The sequence below is a fragment of the Pogoniulus pusillus genome, chromosome 33, assembly GCF_015220805.1.
Source record: "Pogoniulus pusillus isolate bPogPus1 chromosome 33, bPogPus1.pri, whole genome shotgun sequence".
Classification (NCBI taxonomy): domain Eukaryota; kingdom Metazoa; phylum Chordata; class Aves; order Piciformes; family Lybiidae; genus Pogoniulus; species Pogoniulus pusillus.
The window spans coordinates 8065356-8084003 of NC_087296.1; the positions used below are offsets into that span (position 1 = coordinate 8065356).

General features: G+C 42.0%; 1 protein-coding gene across 5 annotated transcripts in view; it reads right to left on the reverse strand.

Moving 5' to 3' along the window:
* Positions 1 to 18648, reverse strand: part of CEP85L (centrosomal protein 85 like) — a 151443-nt gene that overhangs the window by 59673 nt on the left and 73122 nt on the right. For all 5 annotated transcript variants that reach the window (XM_064170335.1, XM_064170337.1, XM_064170336.1 and 2 more), the window contains exon 2: positions 17324 to 17485. In XM_064170335.1, coding sequence (XP_064026405.1) covers positions 17324 to 17485 — 162 coding nt within the window. The remainder of the gene's footprint in view (positions 1 to 17323; positions 17486 to 18648) is intronic.

An 18648-nucleotide genomic window follows, 5' to 3' on the forward strand; every position in this document is an offset into this window, starting at 1 on the left:
CAGATGAGAAAACCAAGCATATCAGGATAGAAGCATATCTTAAGACTGAACTCATTTTACCAGAATACAATAAACCTTTTGATTTCTGCAGTCTCCTTATCCCAAGGATGTAACACTTCCACAGTCAAACAGAACTGCGCCTCCCAGAACACAATGCAATGAAGGATGCTCTGAACAAGCATTTTCAAAGTTACCTTCAGAGCAGTAACTGCCACACACACCATGAGATACCCCAACCCTCGAGGCTTTCTCTTTCTGTATTTCTCTGCCTACCCATTCTTCAGCATTCAGTTTTGCTGCTGTTATATACTATCAGATACCATGTGTATGGCAAACTGTGCTGCAAGTAAGCTGCTGCATGATACATGCGAGTAACATGCATCACAAAACAGAAAGGAAATGTCATGTTCAAGGAGTGGATTCTCTATGTATGAGAACAGAAACTGAACAGCAGCCTGGAGCTATTTTTAAGAAATAATTACATAACTAAGTAGAACGATTTTTAGATTAACAGGTCCTATTCCCCTCTAGATAAGAGGATCAAGCAGTATTCCAGAACAGCAGTCCTGTCCATCAGGCAACTTTGCTTTGCTGAAATGGAAGTAGGAGTGAAAATTCGTATCACCACAGGGGGATTCTTCTTTTGTGGTTGGTTGGGTTTCTTTTTTCCTCTTTCTTCTGAAGTCTACATCTAAACCAGAATTTGCCTCTTTATGAAAGCCCTCTACAGCTTTCAGCTCCATTTTCCAACAACAAGCACTTAACAGTGAAGACATGCAGAAATCAAATATCCCCCTAGGACCCTCATTAAAAGCAATAGCTAATGGGGAAAAAACCCAAGCCCAAGTACAGACATCACTCTCTTATGTCTGCCCCCCTTTCTTTCTCAAGTACCATCTCACTCAGCAACTAAGGAGGACGCAAAAAAAACCCATACAGTAACTTGGCCCATTAGAATAGAAATCCATCAGAAATCTCCTCCAGAATAATTTTTGTTTTCTGAAAGAGAATTACAGAATTAGTGAGGGTGGAGCTGGTCTCTTTTCCCAAATTGCTAATGATAGGACAAGAGGAAATGGCCTCAAGTTGCATCAGGGGAGGTTTAGGTTGGATGTTGGAAGGAAGCTCTTTCCTGAGCGGGTGCTTAGGCACTGGAACAGGCTGCCCAGGGAGGCAGTGGAGTTGCCATCCCTGGAGGTGTTTAAAAGCAGAGTGGATGTGGTGCTGGAGGCTGTGGTCTAGTGATGAAGGATGCTGGGATGAAGGTCAGACTGGATGCTCCTGGTGGTCCTTTCCAACTATTCATAGCAATTACATGTTGTGCTGAGGGATTTGGTTCAGTCGAGGATTTGCCAGTATGAAACTAATAACTGGACTTCATCTTAAAGGTCTTCTCCCATCTAAGAAATTCTGTGATTCTGTGAATTACAGGTGTTGTAAGGGACCTCCTGGAGATAATCTAGTCCAACTCCTCTGAGAAAGGAAGTCTGTCACAGGATTGCATCCAGGTGGGGTTCAGGAGTCTCCACAGAAGGAAACTTGACAGCCTCTACGAACAGCCTGCTCCAACACTCCAGCACCCTCCTAGTACAGAAGCTTTTCCTCACATTCAGATGGAACTTCCTGGTTTCCACTTTGTGTCCATTTCCCTTTGTATTAGCACTAGGCACCACCAAAGTGAGTCTGGCTTCAGTCTCTTGAACACTACCCTCTAGATATTTATTGATAAAATAGTAACTATCCATTTTTATCAACTGATAAAAACATCCAGCAGCAGTAACATCCTCATCCCTCCACAGATTCATACCGAGTTAAGAGATGAGAATTCCTCTAACTTAAGGGATCAGAGCAAAACCTGAGGGTTCCCACAGAGCAGTGTAATTCCATGCTGCTAAAACTTTGTTGCTGAGCAAGATGTGTATTAATCCTATACATTTTATTCCGAAGTGCAGGCAGGAACTGAGGCTAGAGTTTAATATCAACTAAGTTTACAGGGTTAAATCCCACTTCCAGCTTCTTAGAAGAGAGGAGTTTCCGGCTACACTTTTGAGATCATTATCTATATTGAAAAGTTTAATCCCTGCTCCTGATAAGGGATTTTAAGACACTTTCCATTTAGAAGTATTTTACTGAAATAGGTCTGGTACCTGTTCTGACCTCCACTAAGCAGTGGACCTCTTATTTTGGTTCACAACTCACCCAGAATAAAAGAGAAGCAGCTCTCATCTTTCTACCAGGTTATACAAGCATGGAAGAAGAGACACACCTTCATTTTCCTTTCCAACCTTGTTTCCTTTACTGGTCTCCCTGAGCTGAGCCTTACATGCAGCAGTCATTCTCTGGCTTCACTTTTACATTCTCATTTTGGGAGCCCCAGCTCAAATTGAAAAATCACAGAATAAAAATCTCTTGGGTTAGAGAAGACCTTTAAGTCCAGCAGTTTACCCAGCATTGCCAGCTCCACCACTAAACCACGGTCCTCTAATCATCAGTATCACAGCTGATATGTCTTAAATACCTGCGGGCATGGTGACTCCATTTCCCCGAGCATCCTGTTTCAGTGCTTGATGACCCTTCTAAGTATCACACAGGCTTCTGTACCACAAGTAACAGCACATGTGTGTGAGCTTTATCCAAAGAAAAGAAGAAATGCTTTCACAGGCAGCAGCAGGTGCTGTGAGCCACCCCAGCAGTGAGGCTGCCGTGGGGCCAGCGAGGCAGGAGGATACTACTTGACAGACACAGTCTTGCTATAAAGCAGTGTGAAAGCTATCTCCTTCCTCCTCCCTTCTGCTGCAAAGGTCAGGCAAGGTCTCCAAACACAGCCAGCTTGCCACAGCACTGCCACAAACCACTTTAAGTGGTTTAAGCACCACAAGCAGTTTGCTTCCCACATTTTGGCAACCAGTGGCAATCCCTTCCAAGGGCCAGGAATCTCAAAATTTCAACTGCTGCCTCAGGAATAATTTAGCTCACTGGGGAAGTCACTCCCCTTCAGATATTGATCCCATAACAGTCAAAGATTAATATGTTAACAGTAGCTTATATTCAACTGGAATAGTTCTGCTGAAGACATAGCAGTCCTGGTGTGTGCAATAGCTTGGACTTGGGAAAAATAAAGGTGTTTCAATAAAACCAAAGCCATACTATTAAAAAAATACCAAAACCAACCACACAAAAGAGCAAGACACAGTACTGCAGAAGCAAAGCTAACTATTCTCTAACTCAAATTCTCCGCTTTATTAAGAAGCTGCCCTTAATTTACTATACAGGACTCTCTCCTTCCATCAAAGTTTCTTGGACAGCCTGCTCCACATGTAGGTCACCATCTGGAACACAGCTCAGAGGATTAACCTTGAATTTGATTTGAGCATAGCTCTGTATCCTACAGAAGAAATCACTTTTTCTACTTAAGGACAACGATGCTTAATTTTCTATTTCCTGAACACAGAACAGAGGGCAAAGTATTGCCTACAGCCAGCCTGTAGGCCCTTTAGTCATTTACCTGCTTCTTCCCACTGCTCTCTACACTGAGCAATATATCATGGATATTTTTTAAATACCAAAAAAGGAATAAACTGGGGATAAAGGAGGGTAAAAACCACCTGGAGCTCTCTACATTGTCCTGTAGCAATGAAAACCTTGATACTTAGCAAAAGAATTTGACATTCCTATTACTGAAAGCAAGAAACAGCAGTTACTGAATTCTCTCCTAGCACACTGATTAGAAAAGGATGAACAGATGTGGAAACTACTCCACTGTCCTGCACCACCTAGCTTTCAGCATTTTGATGCTTCTTGTATTTTCTAGGTTTTTTCAACCACACTCATGGAGCCATGATATTAAGCCTGGTAACGAATGTTATTCCATTTCTAATACAATTTCTCTACAGGATAAAACAAAAAGAAGAAGAATTCATATTTCTGTAGTGCTCAGAAACAAGCCTGTCTCAGACTTCCACTTCCAACACACACCCACAGGACTGGGAGGCTGGACTAAATGATCTCTAAGGTCCTTGCCAACCTAAGCCATTCTGTAGTTCTGTGACATAATTGTGCTTTTATGTTGAAGGTCAGTTGATGGTTTGAGCAAACGTGAACAATACACTGGGAAAATTAGCAAGGATAATTCAGAGGCTATATTTAGAACTCAATCTGACACACTTAGGAGGATATCTGTACTGTAAAAAGGCATGCCCGCCATCAAAGAAGCTACAAAGGGTCATTTTCAAGGCTGGAGAGAAACTCATGCATGCTACCATCTGAATAGTATTACTGTAAAGTTTCCCTGGAGCCTATATGCAGATCTTAATGCTTACCACATTTCATCTGCTAGTAGTCTGTCTGTAGGCACAGTTATACAGTATTGAGCAGAACCTGCAAGTCAATTTTCTTCAGAAATGTTTAGCCATTTGTGTCCTTTGAAAAGGCTGGTCTGAAAGAGCTAATTTTAACTATAACCCATGATGAAACAGATTCCAAATTAGGAGAGCAATGTGTGACACCCAGTATCCAAGCTCTTCATAATGAAAATATTTACCTTCGCAAATCATTTCTAACAACAAAAAAAGAAATCTCACATTACCCACAGTTTATTACTTCTCCATTCTTTCCCTGGCAATTCAGTTCTAAAAACAAGTTATTGTTTCTTCCCCCACCACTGCCTATGCCAGAGAGAAGAGAGAGTTTATTGCCCTGACGTAGCACATAAATTGAAGTAACAAATCCAGCTAAATCAAGACCAAGAAAATGGCAAGTCATTAATCATGATAAATGCTTTAAAATGTTTCTTAGCCTGAAAGGCCAAAATGAAATACCCAGGGAGGTCATGGATGCCCTCCCCCCCCTTGAGGTGTTCAAGGCCAGGTTGGATGAAGCCTTGAGCAACCTGGTCTAGTGGGAGGTGTCCCTGCACATGGCAGGGGGTTGGAATTAAATGATCTTTAAGATCCCTTCCAACCCAAACCATTCTATGATAAAGTTTCCTTGCCAACTTGTAAGTTTGTCAGCCATCGTTGGTCTACAAAACCCATTCTCCTTTGTACAAAACAACACTTGCCACAAATAGCACAGCCTCCGATTAAAAGATTTGGATCCACTGCAGGAACAGAACCCTAACCAAACTGCAGCTTCCACATTTGAGATCATTTCTTTGGTCATCTGAGATAAAACATGATAAAGCATTCAAGAAAAAGACAGCAATGCACAAACATACACAAAATCCCTTCTCATTGAAATGTAGTGATTTCATCAGCATCATTCCAAAAATCAGTCTGGCATCTCAACTGCTAAGTACTGCACACAGCACCTAAATGGAATGAAGGCACAATGCCAACCTGCCTGGTGTCCACTGCATCTCCAGCAACACTGACCACAGCTGCCACACCTGTTACACAAAGTGTATCACAGGACATATGAACTGCCAAGTTCAATTACATGCTGTTACCCCAAACGATACCCCGTGTTCCAAGAACTGCCTCCTCAACAGTGCTAAAACAGAAGAGGGGTTCTCTGTTCACAAACAGCTAACAAGCTTGAATGTGAATGATCAGAACAACACTTTCCTTCAAAGAGTTTAGTTATCACTTCTCTTGGCATCCCATGAAAACTGGAAGACAGAAGGTTTGTAGCTCCACTTTGTTTTCTCATGTGCATAGTTATGAGCATAGAGGTGGGGGAGCAGAGTATGTTTCAACTACTGCCTTTGATAGCGGAAAGAATTTCATGTTTATAAACTTATATCCAGCTGTTGGCTCACATTTGGATATTTATAGTGCTCATCACTATGGTATCCAAGCACATTAGCAGTGCTTTGACCCACGCAAAACAATACAAAATTGTTTCTTCCCTGCCCTCTGACCTAACACCTCAGTTGTGTTGTTACCAGCACAACATGTTCCAGAAATTAAATTGGAACTCTTAAAAAGCTGGACTCAGAGTGTTTTCTGATGAAAACAGTTAGGAAACAAAGTATATCCTAAAAGGTGGCATGGGAGAAAAACAGCTTACCAGAATCTGCTCCTTGGCTCTGAAATCAAGCCAGCACCATAGCCACTAGCTCAGCCAGCCTGAATTGTCTACTACTTAAAACAAGCATTCTTTAAAACACATTTACATGTCAATAATTGAAGTCCTCTCACCCCCAGAGAAACCAGAGAGCAATTTTGCGCAATGCAGTACCTAATGTGTTCTCCAGTGTTACTTAATAGTGCCAGTAAATCCCTAACATAGCAAGTTGTAATGGCATTCAGCCCACAGCTCAGCTACTGGGATGAAATCTGAGACTCTGCAAAGGGTAGCGATTTTAGAAGCTACAGCAAGATCTTCACATCATCACTCAAGTGGTAGAAGGCTACTAATGCATTTCAGCTTTAGAAGAGAGTCTGACACAAATGAGTTTTGATATATCAAAGCTATCATGCTGCACAGTCCTTACCATTTTTTTATAACCAAGCACTGCTGAATTCTCTTGTGCCTCTTGCACTAGCATCTGTAGGCACAATTACATCATGAAGCAACAGTGGAAATAGAACTCCATCAGAACACTCAATGTACAACCAGCCTCATAACAGAAATCCCAAAAGTTTTTCATCTTGGCTTTCTGTGCTGCACTTGGTTTTTAGAATTTATTTGGTATTCTCACTTATTACAGGCCTAAAAGATCAATGATGTTAGGAAAAAGAAGTGTGGTAACTGTGTTGTACATTTATTCAAATGTATACCAATTCTCATCTAATTCACATTAATGAAACTACCTATACATATGTACCTACACATATAAAGGATAAACTAACTTAACCAGAGTCACAAATCAGTTCAGTTTCAGAGGAGGGGGAAAAAGTTAAACATCTCCATGCTTCTCTGATAAATGACTTCACAGTATCACTGAAAGGCTTAGGTTGGACAGAACATCACAGATCATCTACTCTAACCTCCCCATCATGGGCAGGGATGTCTCCCTCATCCAGCTTGGCTTAGAGCACATCCAGGTATCCACAACCCAATCTGCAATTCTCTTTACCAAGCCATATATTAAAATACCATCTCTATAACAGAAATCATCCTGATTTTCATTCTTATTAAAAGAAAATTAGAAGAAGCTGCAGAGAAAAAAAAAGCTTCTTCATCAGAGGAATAAAACATTGCATTCTTCTTGACAGTTATCTTTGTCTGAGAACTTAATTATATTCTTATATGTATAAACTGCATCTTTTTCTCTGCTTTTGCTGGTTTAGAGACATTTTAAAATATACACATCCACTGAAGATACTCTTTAGGTCTATGCAGCTAACATTTCTGATTGGGTTGCCACAAAGCTTTTTTCTGCAGATAAAAATTTGAACATTCATCAAGAACTGCTTCACAACATAAGCTGCATTTCTTTTCATAAGCAGAATGAGACAAACTTTTCAACCAATGTACACAGGATAACCACAATGCAAGAGCAGTAGATGCAGTCAAAAAACCCCCATCTTTAATGGAAGCTTTTGCCCTCCAATTATTTCTGAAGTAGCAAAAAGGCAAAAACATACTTTAAGAGGTTTATTATCAATAGAGGGTAGTAAAATAAAGCAGTGAGCCTTCACAAAGCCTCTATGTGGTCACTTCATGAAAGGATCTGCTAACATTGTGGGGGCAGGGAACGCTGGAAGATTTCACAGGAAAGAATTCAAGAAACAAGTTTCCTCTCACAGGGGCCAATATTCTGCCATTCGCAGGATGAGACTCAGCTTCAGCCTTTTGTCCACAATGACCCTTAGTTAAAAGCAAGTCCAGGAGGAACATCCAGCCAAAACAGATCTACCTTTAAGCCACGTTTTAAATGAGCATCAGAGAAGTCTGAAGAGCAGCAGGCAAGACTTATTACACAAATAAAAATACATTTAACCCCACCCATTTAAAACCCACTCTTCCAAAATGTGAATGTTCTTTTTTCAGCATCACGGTCAGGTCATCATAAAACAAAGCAAAAATTCCTTTTTCAATTCAGACATATCCTAAGATTTTCTTAGCAACTGGCTTAAAGCTACAATATCTTTAGATGTCCTATTTGTAGCAGAATGCTTTTGCTCTTTTATTGTTAAGTCAGAGAGCTGAAAAGAGTTTCCCTCAAGTGAAACAGAGAAACAGACAAGAGTCCAAACTCATCCTGTGATGAAAAGGCTCTTTACTGTTCTTTTTCAATGACCATCCCACACCCAGAAGGGAACACAAGGCCTCCAGTTTTTCAGCTTTTACTTTTTTGCTGGCAGTACCAACACTATTGATATTGCTTAGAGCTTCCCAGAGCCACAAGAAAATAAACCTTAAGCAACAAGCTCATTTCAGCCCTGTTCTGAATTCAGTGCAACTCTCAACCCAAATTATCATCTGTTAATCCCCACAACAGCTCACTTGGTTCTACCTGGCACATCCAAATGAACGCAGTAAATAATTCCTATAGTATTCCTGTGGCTGGCAAAAACTGGACAAGAAAGCCTTGTCTCTGTGCTTTGCACAACCAAGACCCCTCAGACCATGTACAGACTTCTTTCAGGTCATTTCAAAATAGCATCTACAATATTATCTTTTGTACACAGCTATGAAACTAAACTTCAAAAGGAGAAACATCTACTTAGATGTTCTCACCTCCATCCTCCTGATACATTTCATACCATTTCCTCTTCAACAAAAGTAGATTTTGAATTAAGACTTCTTTTACCACATGCCTAAAACCTCACTACTGGTAAGAAGAACAGTAAAACTCTGAGCTATCACAGAGATGACATTCCCTTATACTTCTGCAGCAGAAAGTTAACAACTAATTCACTTGAGCAGTTTCCCTCCATCTCAAACACTTACAATTGATTATTTGCTACTTCAATGTTTGTATTTTTTAGCTGACAATAAAAAAGTAACTGAACATCCAGGTAAATAAGCTAGAACAGCTAAGAAAGGCTACCTAGACAGACATCCCCTTGTCTCTAAGGTCAGTAAAACTGTCTTGTAGCACTCAGTAGGAAGCTGTGATAAAAGGTCACAGATTCTAGGTACTCTGGAGATAAACAAATGGCAACCTTCATGAGCAACATCAGAGCACAAAGTGATGGTATGAGAACATGATCACCATCTCTAGAAGCTTCAAAAGTGTCCAAGGAGAGGAATAAAATCAAGCAGATAAAGTATTTAATACCACAGTACATAGTGACTCAGATTTCATCTGTGATTTCCTCTTCGCCATAGAAAGATGAGATTGTTTACTGCACACTGTCACAGTAGAATCTTATCTGTTAGCTCTTCCAAAATAAGGAAGGAGGGGGAAAAAAGGCTTGTTTTACTATGTTCCCATTGGAAAAAAAAAATCACACTGAATTTTCCACTGAAATCTCATTGTTTAAGAGGCATGTAAGATGGCAAAAGGGAAAAAGCACACTGACAACTGCTCCATAAAAACACAGCAGCCACAATTCTCCATGAAATTTACCATATTAAAAACTCCAAACCTGAATCTATTCTGCCTGGAAATTAACAGGTCAGTTGTTGCCAACTCAGGTTACTGCAAACAAACCCCTCATGTGCAAGCATTCTTGCAGGCGGCTCAATATACACTGTGAGCAAAGCCTAAGCCTTCCCTCCAGGAACAGGTATTGTTGGGAAACAAAACCCAGGCATTTACAAACTCTTCTACATGGGATACAAGCTATCTGCTCTGGCAAGTCTCAAACTAAAATTCCAGGCTACAGCCATAGGTCTTCACTCGCTCAGCAAGAGGCTCCAAGAAACTAGCTGCCTACACCCTAAATCACCACAGTCTTAGCTGACTAACCTGACTGTAGTGGAAAGGATTCAAAAGGAGTCCTGTGATTTCTCCAGACAAGGTAACAAATGCTAGTTGAACACCTACATTAAATGTTGAGTAGTTACATAATGTTTCCAATGTTCATACAAAGGCAGTTTAAGGCTCAAAATACTCCTCTCTTTTGATGTTCTGAGACTCATCGAACTCCTGTTCACTTCATGAGATTCTGAGCTGATGAATGCAGCCCAAAGTTTAATTTGATGCAACAGTAGCAAGAAGAAGTGCAAAATCCTCCAAGAAATCTCCCAGCAAAGAGGAAGGATACTTGGGCTTGCCCAGGTATCATGATACAATGATCTTGTCTGTATATGATGCTCCTTGGTTTTCCCCATCAGAATGCAGGATATTCACCAAATTCATTAGAAAAAAATATACATACTGCAGGACACTAAAAAGAGCTCCAAGATTTCATCTGAGCATGATGTAAGTGATATGGAATAAGAGGCAGAGATGATACTGGGTTTGGCTGGAACAAAGTTACATTTTCTTCACAGCAGCCCCTACAGAGCTGTGCCTTACACGGATGACCAAAATTGGTGCTGCTAACACATCCGTGTCTCAGCTACTGCTGAGCAGTGCTTTCACAGCATCAAAGCCTCTGTCGCTCCAGTGAGGGGGTGCAGAAGAGGTTGAGGAGGGACACAGCTGGGACAGCTGACCTGAAATGCCAAAGAAATTCCATGCTATACAGTGTCACACTCAGCAATAAAGCTGGTGGGGCAGTTTTTTCCAAAGTATTTGTTGCCCACAGACCAGCTGCGCATCGGCCCTCTGGTGGGGCTGCTGTAACACTTGATTATTGCTTGGTTGGGTTTTTTCCTTCCCTTATTAAACAGTCTCATCTCAAATCACAAGTTTGGGGGATGGTTTTTTTTCCCCTTGCTTTTGCCCTTCTGATCCTCTTTTCCATGCCACTGAGGGAAATTGAGTGTGAGGCTGCATGGGGGCTTACCTGCCAGTGGGGGGCAACCCCTAGACCATCACAAACACAGTCACTGTGATGGAACTCAGTGATACAGTCTCCAAAATATACATGGTAGAAATACCTTTTAGCAGAGTATCCAAGTGAGTGCTGCCAAATCCAGAGTAAGCACAACTTCTTTTCACTGTGTTGCCTCTTACTGGAACAAACAGAAGTCAGCTTTCTAAAAACCAAGTCTAGACGTTAGCTGAAGGCAAAACTCACCAAGTGGGCAGAACACTCCCTTTAGCTGCAGAAAACCCCTTCTACTATGTTTTTATGTGAGGCAAGCTGAGCATGTGCACATTGCCTGCTTGTTTCTATGGACAAACCAACACCAAAGAAGCAACTCAAAGCAGTATCTACTTCTCTCTGCAGAGCATTCACTTGCAGAACTAGTGAATGCCTTCAGCTTAGTTCAAGCCAACTCAGAACACACAGGTTCATACAGGGAGTATGCTACTGTCATCTGAAGTGACTTCTCCATGTCTTATTCTCCCATCTCTTAAATCCTGGAAGTTACTAGGATTCTGAGATAACCCATGTTTAAATTTTGTTCAGATCCTACCAAAATCAACCAAACAGCAAAAACATCACCACCAAAATCAGAAAACAAGCAGTCAAGCTCTGACCATTACTATTTATATTCCCCTCAAAAATATGGACACTTCACTCTAGCAAGGGATGTCAGGACCTCTTCTACAGGAATGGTGTGGTCAGCAGGAGCAGGGAGGTCATTCTGGCCCTGTACTCTGCACTGGTTAGACCACACCTTGAGTGCTGTGTTCAGTTCTGGGCCCCCCAGTTTAGGAGGGACATTGAGATGCTTGAGCGTGTCCAGAGAAGGGCGACGAGGCTGGGGAGAGGCCTTGAGCACAGCCCTACGAGGAGAGGCTGAGGGAGCTGGGATTGGTTAGCCTGGAGAAGAGGAGGCTCAGGGGTGACCTTATTGCTGTCTACAACTACCTAAGGGGTGGTTGTGGCCAGGAGGAGGTTGCTCTCTTCTCTCAGGTGGCCAGCACCAGAACAAGAGGACACAGCCTCAGGCTGCGCCAGGGGAGATTTAGGCTGGAGGTGAGGAGAAAGTTCTTCCCTGAGAGAGTCATTGGACACTGGAATGGGCTGCCCGGGGAGGTGGTGGAGTCGCCGTCCCTGGAGCTGTTCAAGGCAGGACTGGACGTGGCACTTGGTGCCATGGTCTGGCCTTGAGCTCTGTGGTAAAGGGTTGGACTTGATGATCTGTGAGGTCTCTTCCAATCCTAATAATACTGTGATACTGTGAATCTAACAGAGGCCAAAGTGAAGTACACATTTCTGATGTCAGGACAGATAGTATCCAAGTAACACACAACAGCTGAGTCACAGAGGGCAGGACACTGCTTCACAACGTGAGACTTGGCAAGCAGGGAGGAAGGAAGGAAACCACAAAAAAAAAAAAGTCTCAAAATTAATTTCTACCCTTGAAATAATCAAGTTACTTCACCAAATGTATACCAGTGTTTGCCAGGATCCAAAGCCACAGAAATTGACTTCAACTCAAAGACATTCAAGAACTTCTCTGAAAATCCATCATCTTCTAAAATTACAGAGCACAGCAGACAACCAGTATAAAGTCCACTGCCAACTCTCAAAACCTAGGAGCCTTGTGCTATTGCAGCTTTCTGGCATCAAAACTGGCAATGCAAATTTGTATTTGACATGGGCATATTCTCAATTCCACTGTTTTTAGCAGTACACTTAAAAACACCTTCAAGGTATTCATAATTAGATTTTGTCTCCTAAATTTCAGTTCTGTCTTTCACTGTATTTTATATTTTCTTTCCCCCCCCCTCAGCAAAAAGAAGGGGGGGAAAGAGTGTTAGAAGACTATGCTCAGGATCTGCTGAAAGAAGAGAGCTTGAAATAGCAAAATCCAGTACCTTAGGAGGTGGCTGTAGCATGTTCCCTGGTGTATCAAGAAGCATTACAATTAAATTGAACTAATTAATTTTTTTTTTCTATCTCTAAAAAGGTAACTTATTCAGATCAAAATGAGAGACAAGAGACTCCTCTGGGTCTCCTAACATTAAAAGAAGTTCCCATTCTATCAGTTAAGTGTTCCAGAGAAGTCTACACAAAATGCAGTGGCAATACATGAAGCCCACTGCATCTAGCCCATGATACTCCCTGACCCACCACTTGTGAAACTCCTCTCTCAAAGGCAATCTCTATATATAGCCACGCAACAGCACTTCAAAGTTGTAGCAGACCACACTTGTTCAGATTCCTGCATCAAGAGAGACTCCTTCCCCTCTACTCTGCCCTAGCAAGGCCACACCTGGAATAGTGTGTCCAGTTCTGGGCCCCTCAGTTCAACATGGACCACAGCAAACTGCATTGTAAAGTCCCCCACAGAGCCACAAGGTGCTAAAGGCAGAGGAACCCCTCCCTTAGGGGTAAAGGCTGACAGAGCTGGGGCTCTTCAGCTTGGACAGAAAACTGAGGGGTGACTTCATTCATGTTTATAGCCATGTGAAGGGTCAGTGTTGGCAGAACACAGCCAGGCTCTGCTCAGTGATATCCAATGATAAGACAAGGGCCAAGACATGCAAGCTGAAGCAGAGGAGGTTCCATGTGAACAAAAACGGATAATTTTTCATCTGTGAGGGTGCCAAAACACTGGAACAGGCTCTCCCCTGAGAGGTTGTGGAGTCTCCTTCTCTGGAGACATTTGAAACCCAACTGGATGCATTCCTGACCTACCCTAGGTGATCCTGCTCTGGCCAGGGGTCCAAGCCCTAACATTCTGTGACAGAGGAAAATGTTTGGAGATACAAAAGCCAAGGGCCTTCTATCTTGTCACATCAATATGTAGTTCTGATCCCTCTTATTCAACAGACAAAATTCAGAATGTGCACAAGGGGAAAGAGCTCTGCTGGGGTTTACAGCTCATTTCATAAGACACTTATTTTCTAACTAGGTAACCCAAATCACATCACTCTCAAAAAAAGCTTCAAGTATAGACTTTGTGTTTCTGAAAGAATGGTTTTACAGAGACCAAAGGATGGCTGGCACACACTGGTTACTAAAACCTGGAAATGCTATTATTACTGATGGAACCTCATGCTTCACCAGCATGTTCCACATTTTCACAGTATTCCACCCATGCCCTCTCCCTAATAGGCATGGCCAATTGTAGAAGCACTTCATTCCAGACCATACATTTGAAGAAGATAGAGAAGTTTAGAATTTTATCACAATCTGCTTCCATTTGAAAGGTTCTGAGTTGCACACAGGTAAGACACAAGATCTTCTAACTGTGAAGTTTTTAGAACTTTATGCCTGCACTTTCTCATTACAGGAGAAGTTTTTCTCTGCCACCCACTTCCCTTGGCCTTTTTTGTTCTTTTAGTTAGTGAGGCACTCGGTGCCATGGTCTAGTTGACTGGATAGGGCTGGTGGATAGGTTGGACTGGATGATCTTGGAGATCTCTTCCAACCTGGTTGATTCTATGATACTATTTCAGAACTGAAACTATGTCTTGGGCAAGTCTGAAGACCTACATGTACCATAGCAGTTAGCTGTTTCCTGCTGGGAGCTCTTTTGTCCCTGTAAGCATATGCCACAAATGTTATGTCTGCCAAGATCAGAGCTGCCAAAAGAGAAGGAAAACATCAAGACCACTCAGACACTCTGACAGTTGATCAACTGCTGGACACAAACTAAAGCCTATTCTTTCAGGAGCTACCCTGAACACTACCTACTCGCTCTACCAGAAATGAGAAGTTATTGCAACAGTTTCATAGGACTCCACACCTCACTTGCAACATATTCTTTAACAGAGAACAGAAGACATTTCTGAAGACCCAGCTGTAATCAGTCTGCAAGAACATACTACAGTCAGACTTGCACAGGGTAAAGCTTCAAATGGAGTTGACTGACAAGCAGAGGTAAGCTTAAAAAGAGAAGAACCTGGAAAAGACCTGCTCCACACAGATTACAGTATTTTTTTTTCCCCCTCTCTCAAAACCTGATTCAAATCCAGAATCACTTTCTGATAAGAAACAAACAAGAATCCCAACTCAAACTGCAGTTTACATAAAAGTGAAATACATTTTTACTCTTACAAGTTTTGGATCTATTCTACCCAAACTAGCATCCCCATATTTACAGATTCTAAATTTCTCTCCTCAGCTTCCCCCACTGCACATCAGCACAGTTCGACTTCCACAATGAAACTCCACAAGCAATTTCACTTCCTTATTTTCCTACCTTTGCACAACATAACAGAAAAACATCTGAATACATTTGAACAGAAAATACCTCTCTTGTCTTTGTCTCCTACAAAACAGAGGCTTTTAGCCAAGCACCAGAGCTAGTCACTATTCTTTAAAACCTGCACTTACAGAGAATGAGTGTTACAGAGAATGAGTGTTCCTAAAGTGAAGTAAGGAGATGAATTTAAACACTTGAGATGCAAGAAAACACAATAGTAAGAAAAGATTTTAAATGTATCTGAGCTCCATACCCTGCACCAGTGTATTTACCAGTAACTGTACTCCTGCACAACTCAATTCACCTGCAGTTTTCAGAATTAAAGCAGACATTCATTTTAATTCTGAAGTCAGTTTTATGTTCAGTAAGTGTAACACAAAGGAAATAGGAAGGCCACATTTCATTCTCTGAGTATTGTTTAAAATTGCAAGGATCTGCTGACTTGTGAAAAAAATTCTTCTCTGAAAAATCCCCAAGGGCTTCTTCCCAAGCACCACGTTGAGAGCAGATGGCCAGCATCAAGCCTGCTATTACCAATCTGCTCTGGTAGTCCCAGAGATCACAATGATACTCTTTTCGTGGATGTGGGGAGGAGACAGTTTAGGATGCAGACAACTGGGGATCACAGGCAAAGGCACTTTCCACTAAAACGTACATATACACTCAATTTCTTAACTTGGCATATGCCCCTTCTATTAACTTCCACTTTGCATTTTGATTTCCCTCCTTTTCTCTTTAATATTTTATCTTCTGCTATTCAAAGTTTTTCAAATAAGGTGGCAGGAAATCAATTACATTAAGGGTACAGCAGAACTGACCACTGCTAACTATTGCCAGAGGCATAAACTTCATGAGCTATCTGTTGCTGCAACTTTCCCCCTCCGAGAAACCCCTAAAGCAGCTTCTAACATGATCTGTTAAACTCCTTATTAGTGGCAACTGGCAACAAACGCCCATTAAAGCTGTCATTCTATCAGTGTGCCATCCCTCCACTCCACCCCACCTCCAAGAACAGTTGTTCTTTTCTCCTCTTTAGCCAGAAGAACATCTGATGAGGAGGTGCTGTTTCATTTCCTCTCCTTTCACTCCTCAAATGGGGAAGCCCTCAGAGAGGGAGGAGGGGAGAGCATGTGTTTAATTCAAATGCAATACATTGTGCAACACCTGAGTGAGTCTGATTGTAAATACAAACATATATACAAACACACACCAGAGTGCTTTATTCCCTTCACATTTCTTTAAAACAAATAGGGTAGAAAAACGCAGTAAGGGATCCAAATTAATAACCATTTTCTATTTCAGTTTTACACCAAAGAATCTGAGTGTCTGAGTAAGAGCTTAGCTTTGCCAAAGCAAACACAGGGCTGGAAATTAAAATAAGCAGAAAGCAAGCTGTTAAGGACTCTCCTACGGAGCTCCCTTCCAACTGACAGACGCAGCAGGAATGCTCAGTCCCCCCATAAGGATTTCAGCATTCCTTACTTGGTTTCTCCCAGCTCTCCCTGTTCCTCCTCATTTCAGTTACCCCTTCGAAGAACTTATCAGGGTAGGAAGGGACTAAAGGAAAGCATATCATAGTCCCACTGTCCTTATCACAGCTTTGAAAATCTTCATTCGGCTTTAATTCCAGTGACACACTCCACAAGTGCTGCTACCTGAGAAGCTGAACCCCTCCCTGATAAGCTCAGCTCTGAGTAACCAAGATCGAGTCCAATTTAAGCTTCAACAATCTTTAGATACTGTTGATGTTTGACTGTGTCAAGTAGCCACGCAGTAAAATGTAAATGTCCTTCCCATCAGAACAATTGAGAAGACACCACACACCCTTCTCCCAGCCCTAATGAGCAAGCTTTCTTGGCTGGCACACACAAGAAATGCTACAAAGGAGTGTCCTTTCAGCAGCTCCCTCAGAACTTTTCTTGCTTTTACCACCTGATTATCAAGTGCTGTAAGTACAGGATATCAATTCTCTGTGTAAATCTGGCACTTTTTGTAACTACCACTATCAAAAGCTCTAACATAAGTGCTGGTTTTGTGGCAGAGAGGCAAGTTAATGCACACAACTCATGCAGAAGTAAACTAATAAAGCCCCACTGAAAGAATTACTTGTGCCAAGCCAGGAAAACAAAGAACTGTGTGCACTACACAGCTGTGTAAAAGTAGCATCATTTAGGGAAGCATATCTTAAAATATTTTGGACCATTTCTCTGTCAGAAACATCAGGGGAAAAAAACCAAGAGGCAGCATACCAAACCCAGTGTCCACTCACCTTCCACACTATCAGAACAGGAGGTACCAATCCCGGTGTCCCCGCTGTCGGAAGCTATGCTGTGTCTTCTGACAGGATTGCCTTGACTGCTTGATGAAATGGTTGTGGACTGCCACAGGGATTCAGTACCAGGTAGCCATCCCACTGAGGAATAATCTGAGCCTACAAAGAAGGAAGCCAGAAGTCTGTCATTACAGATACAGAAGTCAATAATAAGATGTCAAGATGAAAAAACTGCATCCCATGTTTCAAAACAGAGATTTGAGTCAGAGCCTGGCAAGGTTTTGAGGCTTGATGGTTGGTTGGAGGTTTTATTATTAAAATCTTTCTGCTAGGTACAATCTTCCCCAAAATTCCAGTAGATATATTTTTACTATTTTAAACCCCACATTTCAACTGGTTTTGCACTAACTTAACAAGACATTTATCATATGATTCCCATCAATCACAGGCCTGATTCTCAGCTCACTGCAGAACTCTGCATTCCATGAGTTTAAATACAGAGATACATTTTAGGACAGAAATCAGTTGAATATTTGGCCAATGACACATTGTCATCTCCAACCGTACATAAACATGTCCTAGGTGATAAACTCAGCAATTAACTGATAACATTGATGCCTAAAGCAATCCACATTTCACTGTTAGCAGCAGCCTTCAGTTATCAAAGCACAGATTACCAAACCAAGCAGGCAGAGAGCAGCTGCACACTAGCTGTCTTTGTGAGACGTATTCATCACACCACAGAACAGGAAAGGTTGGGAGAGACCTCTGGAGATTATCCAGTCCAGCCCTTCTGCCAAGTTGAGTTCACCTCAAGAAGGTCACAGGTGGGTCCAGGTGGATTCTGAATGTCTCCAGATATGGAGACTCTGCCACCTCTCTGGGTAACCTGCTTCAGTGTTCTGTCACTCTTGAAGTTCTTCCTTATCTTTAGACTGAGCTTCCTATATTCCAGTTTGTGCCCATTATGCCCTGTCCTGTCAGTGGGCACCACTGCAAAAGCCCTGGTCCCCTTTTCCTGACACTCACCCTTTAAGTATCGATCAGTAATTATGTAATCCCCCCTCTCAGTCTGCTCATTCAGAGACTAAAACAAGAACCAAATCTCTCGATCTTTCCTCATCAGACAGATGTTCCAGTCACCTCACCATCTTTCCCCAAAGCCTCCCTTGGGGCAGCAGAACGGCAACTCCCACGTGTCCTCCTGCTGCCACCTTTTGCACCAAAGAACGAAGCCATGCAGTCAAGTTGATCCTGCCTGTTTATAGGCATTACACTGATCATCATATTCACACTCCAAACCAGAGCCACGTGAAGAACTC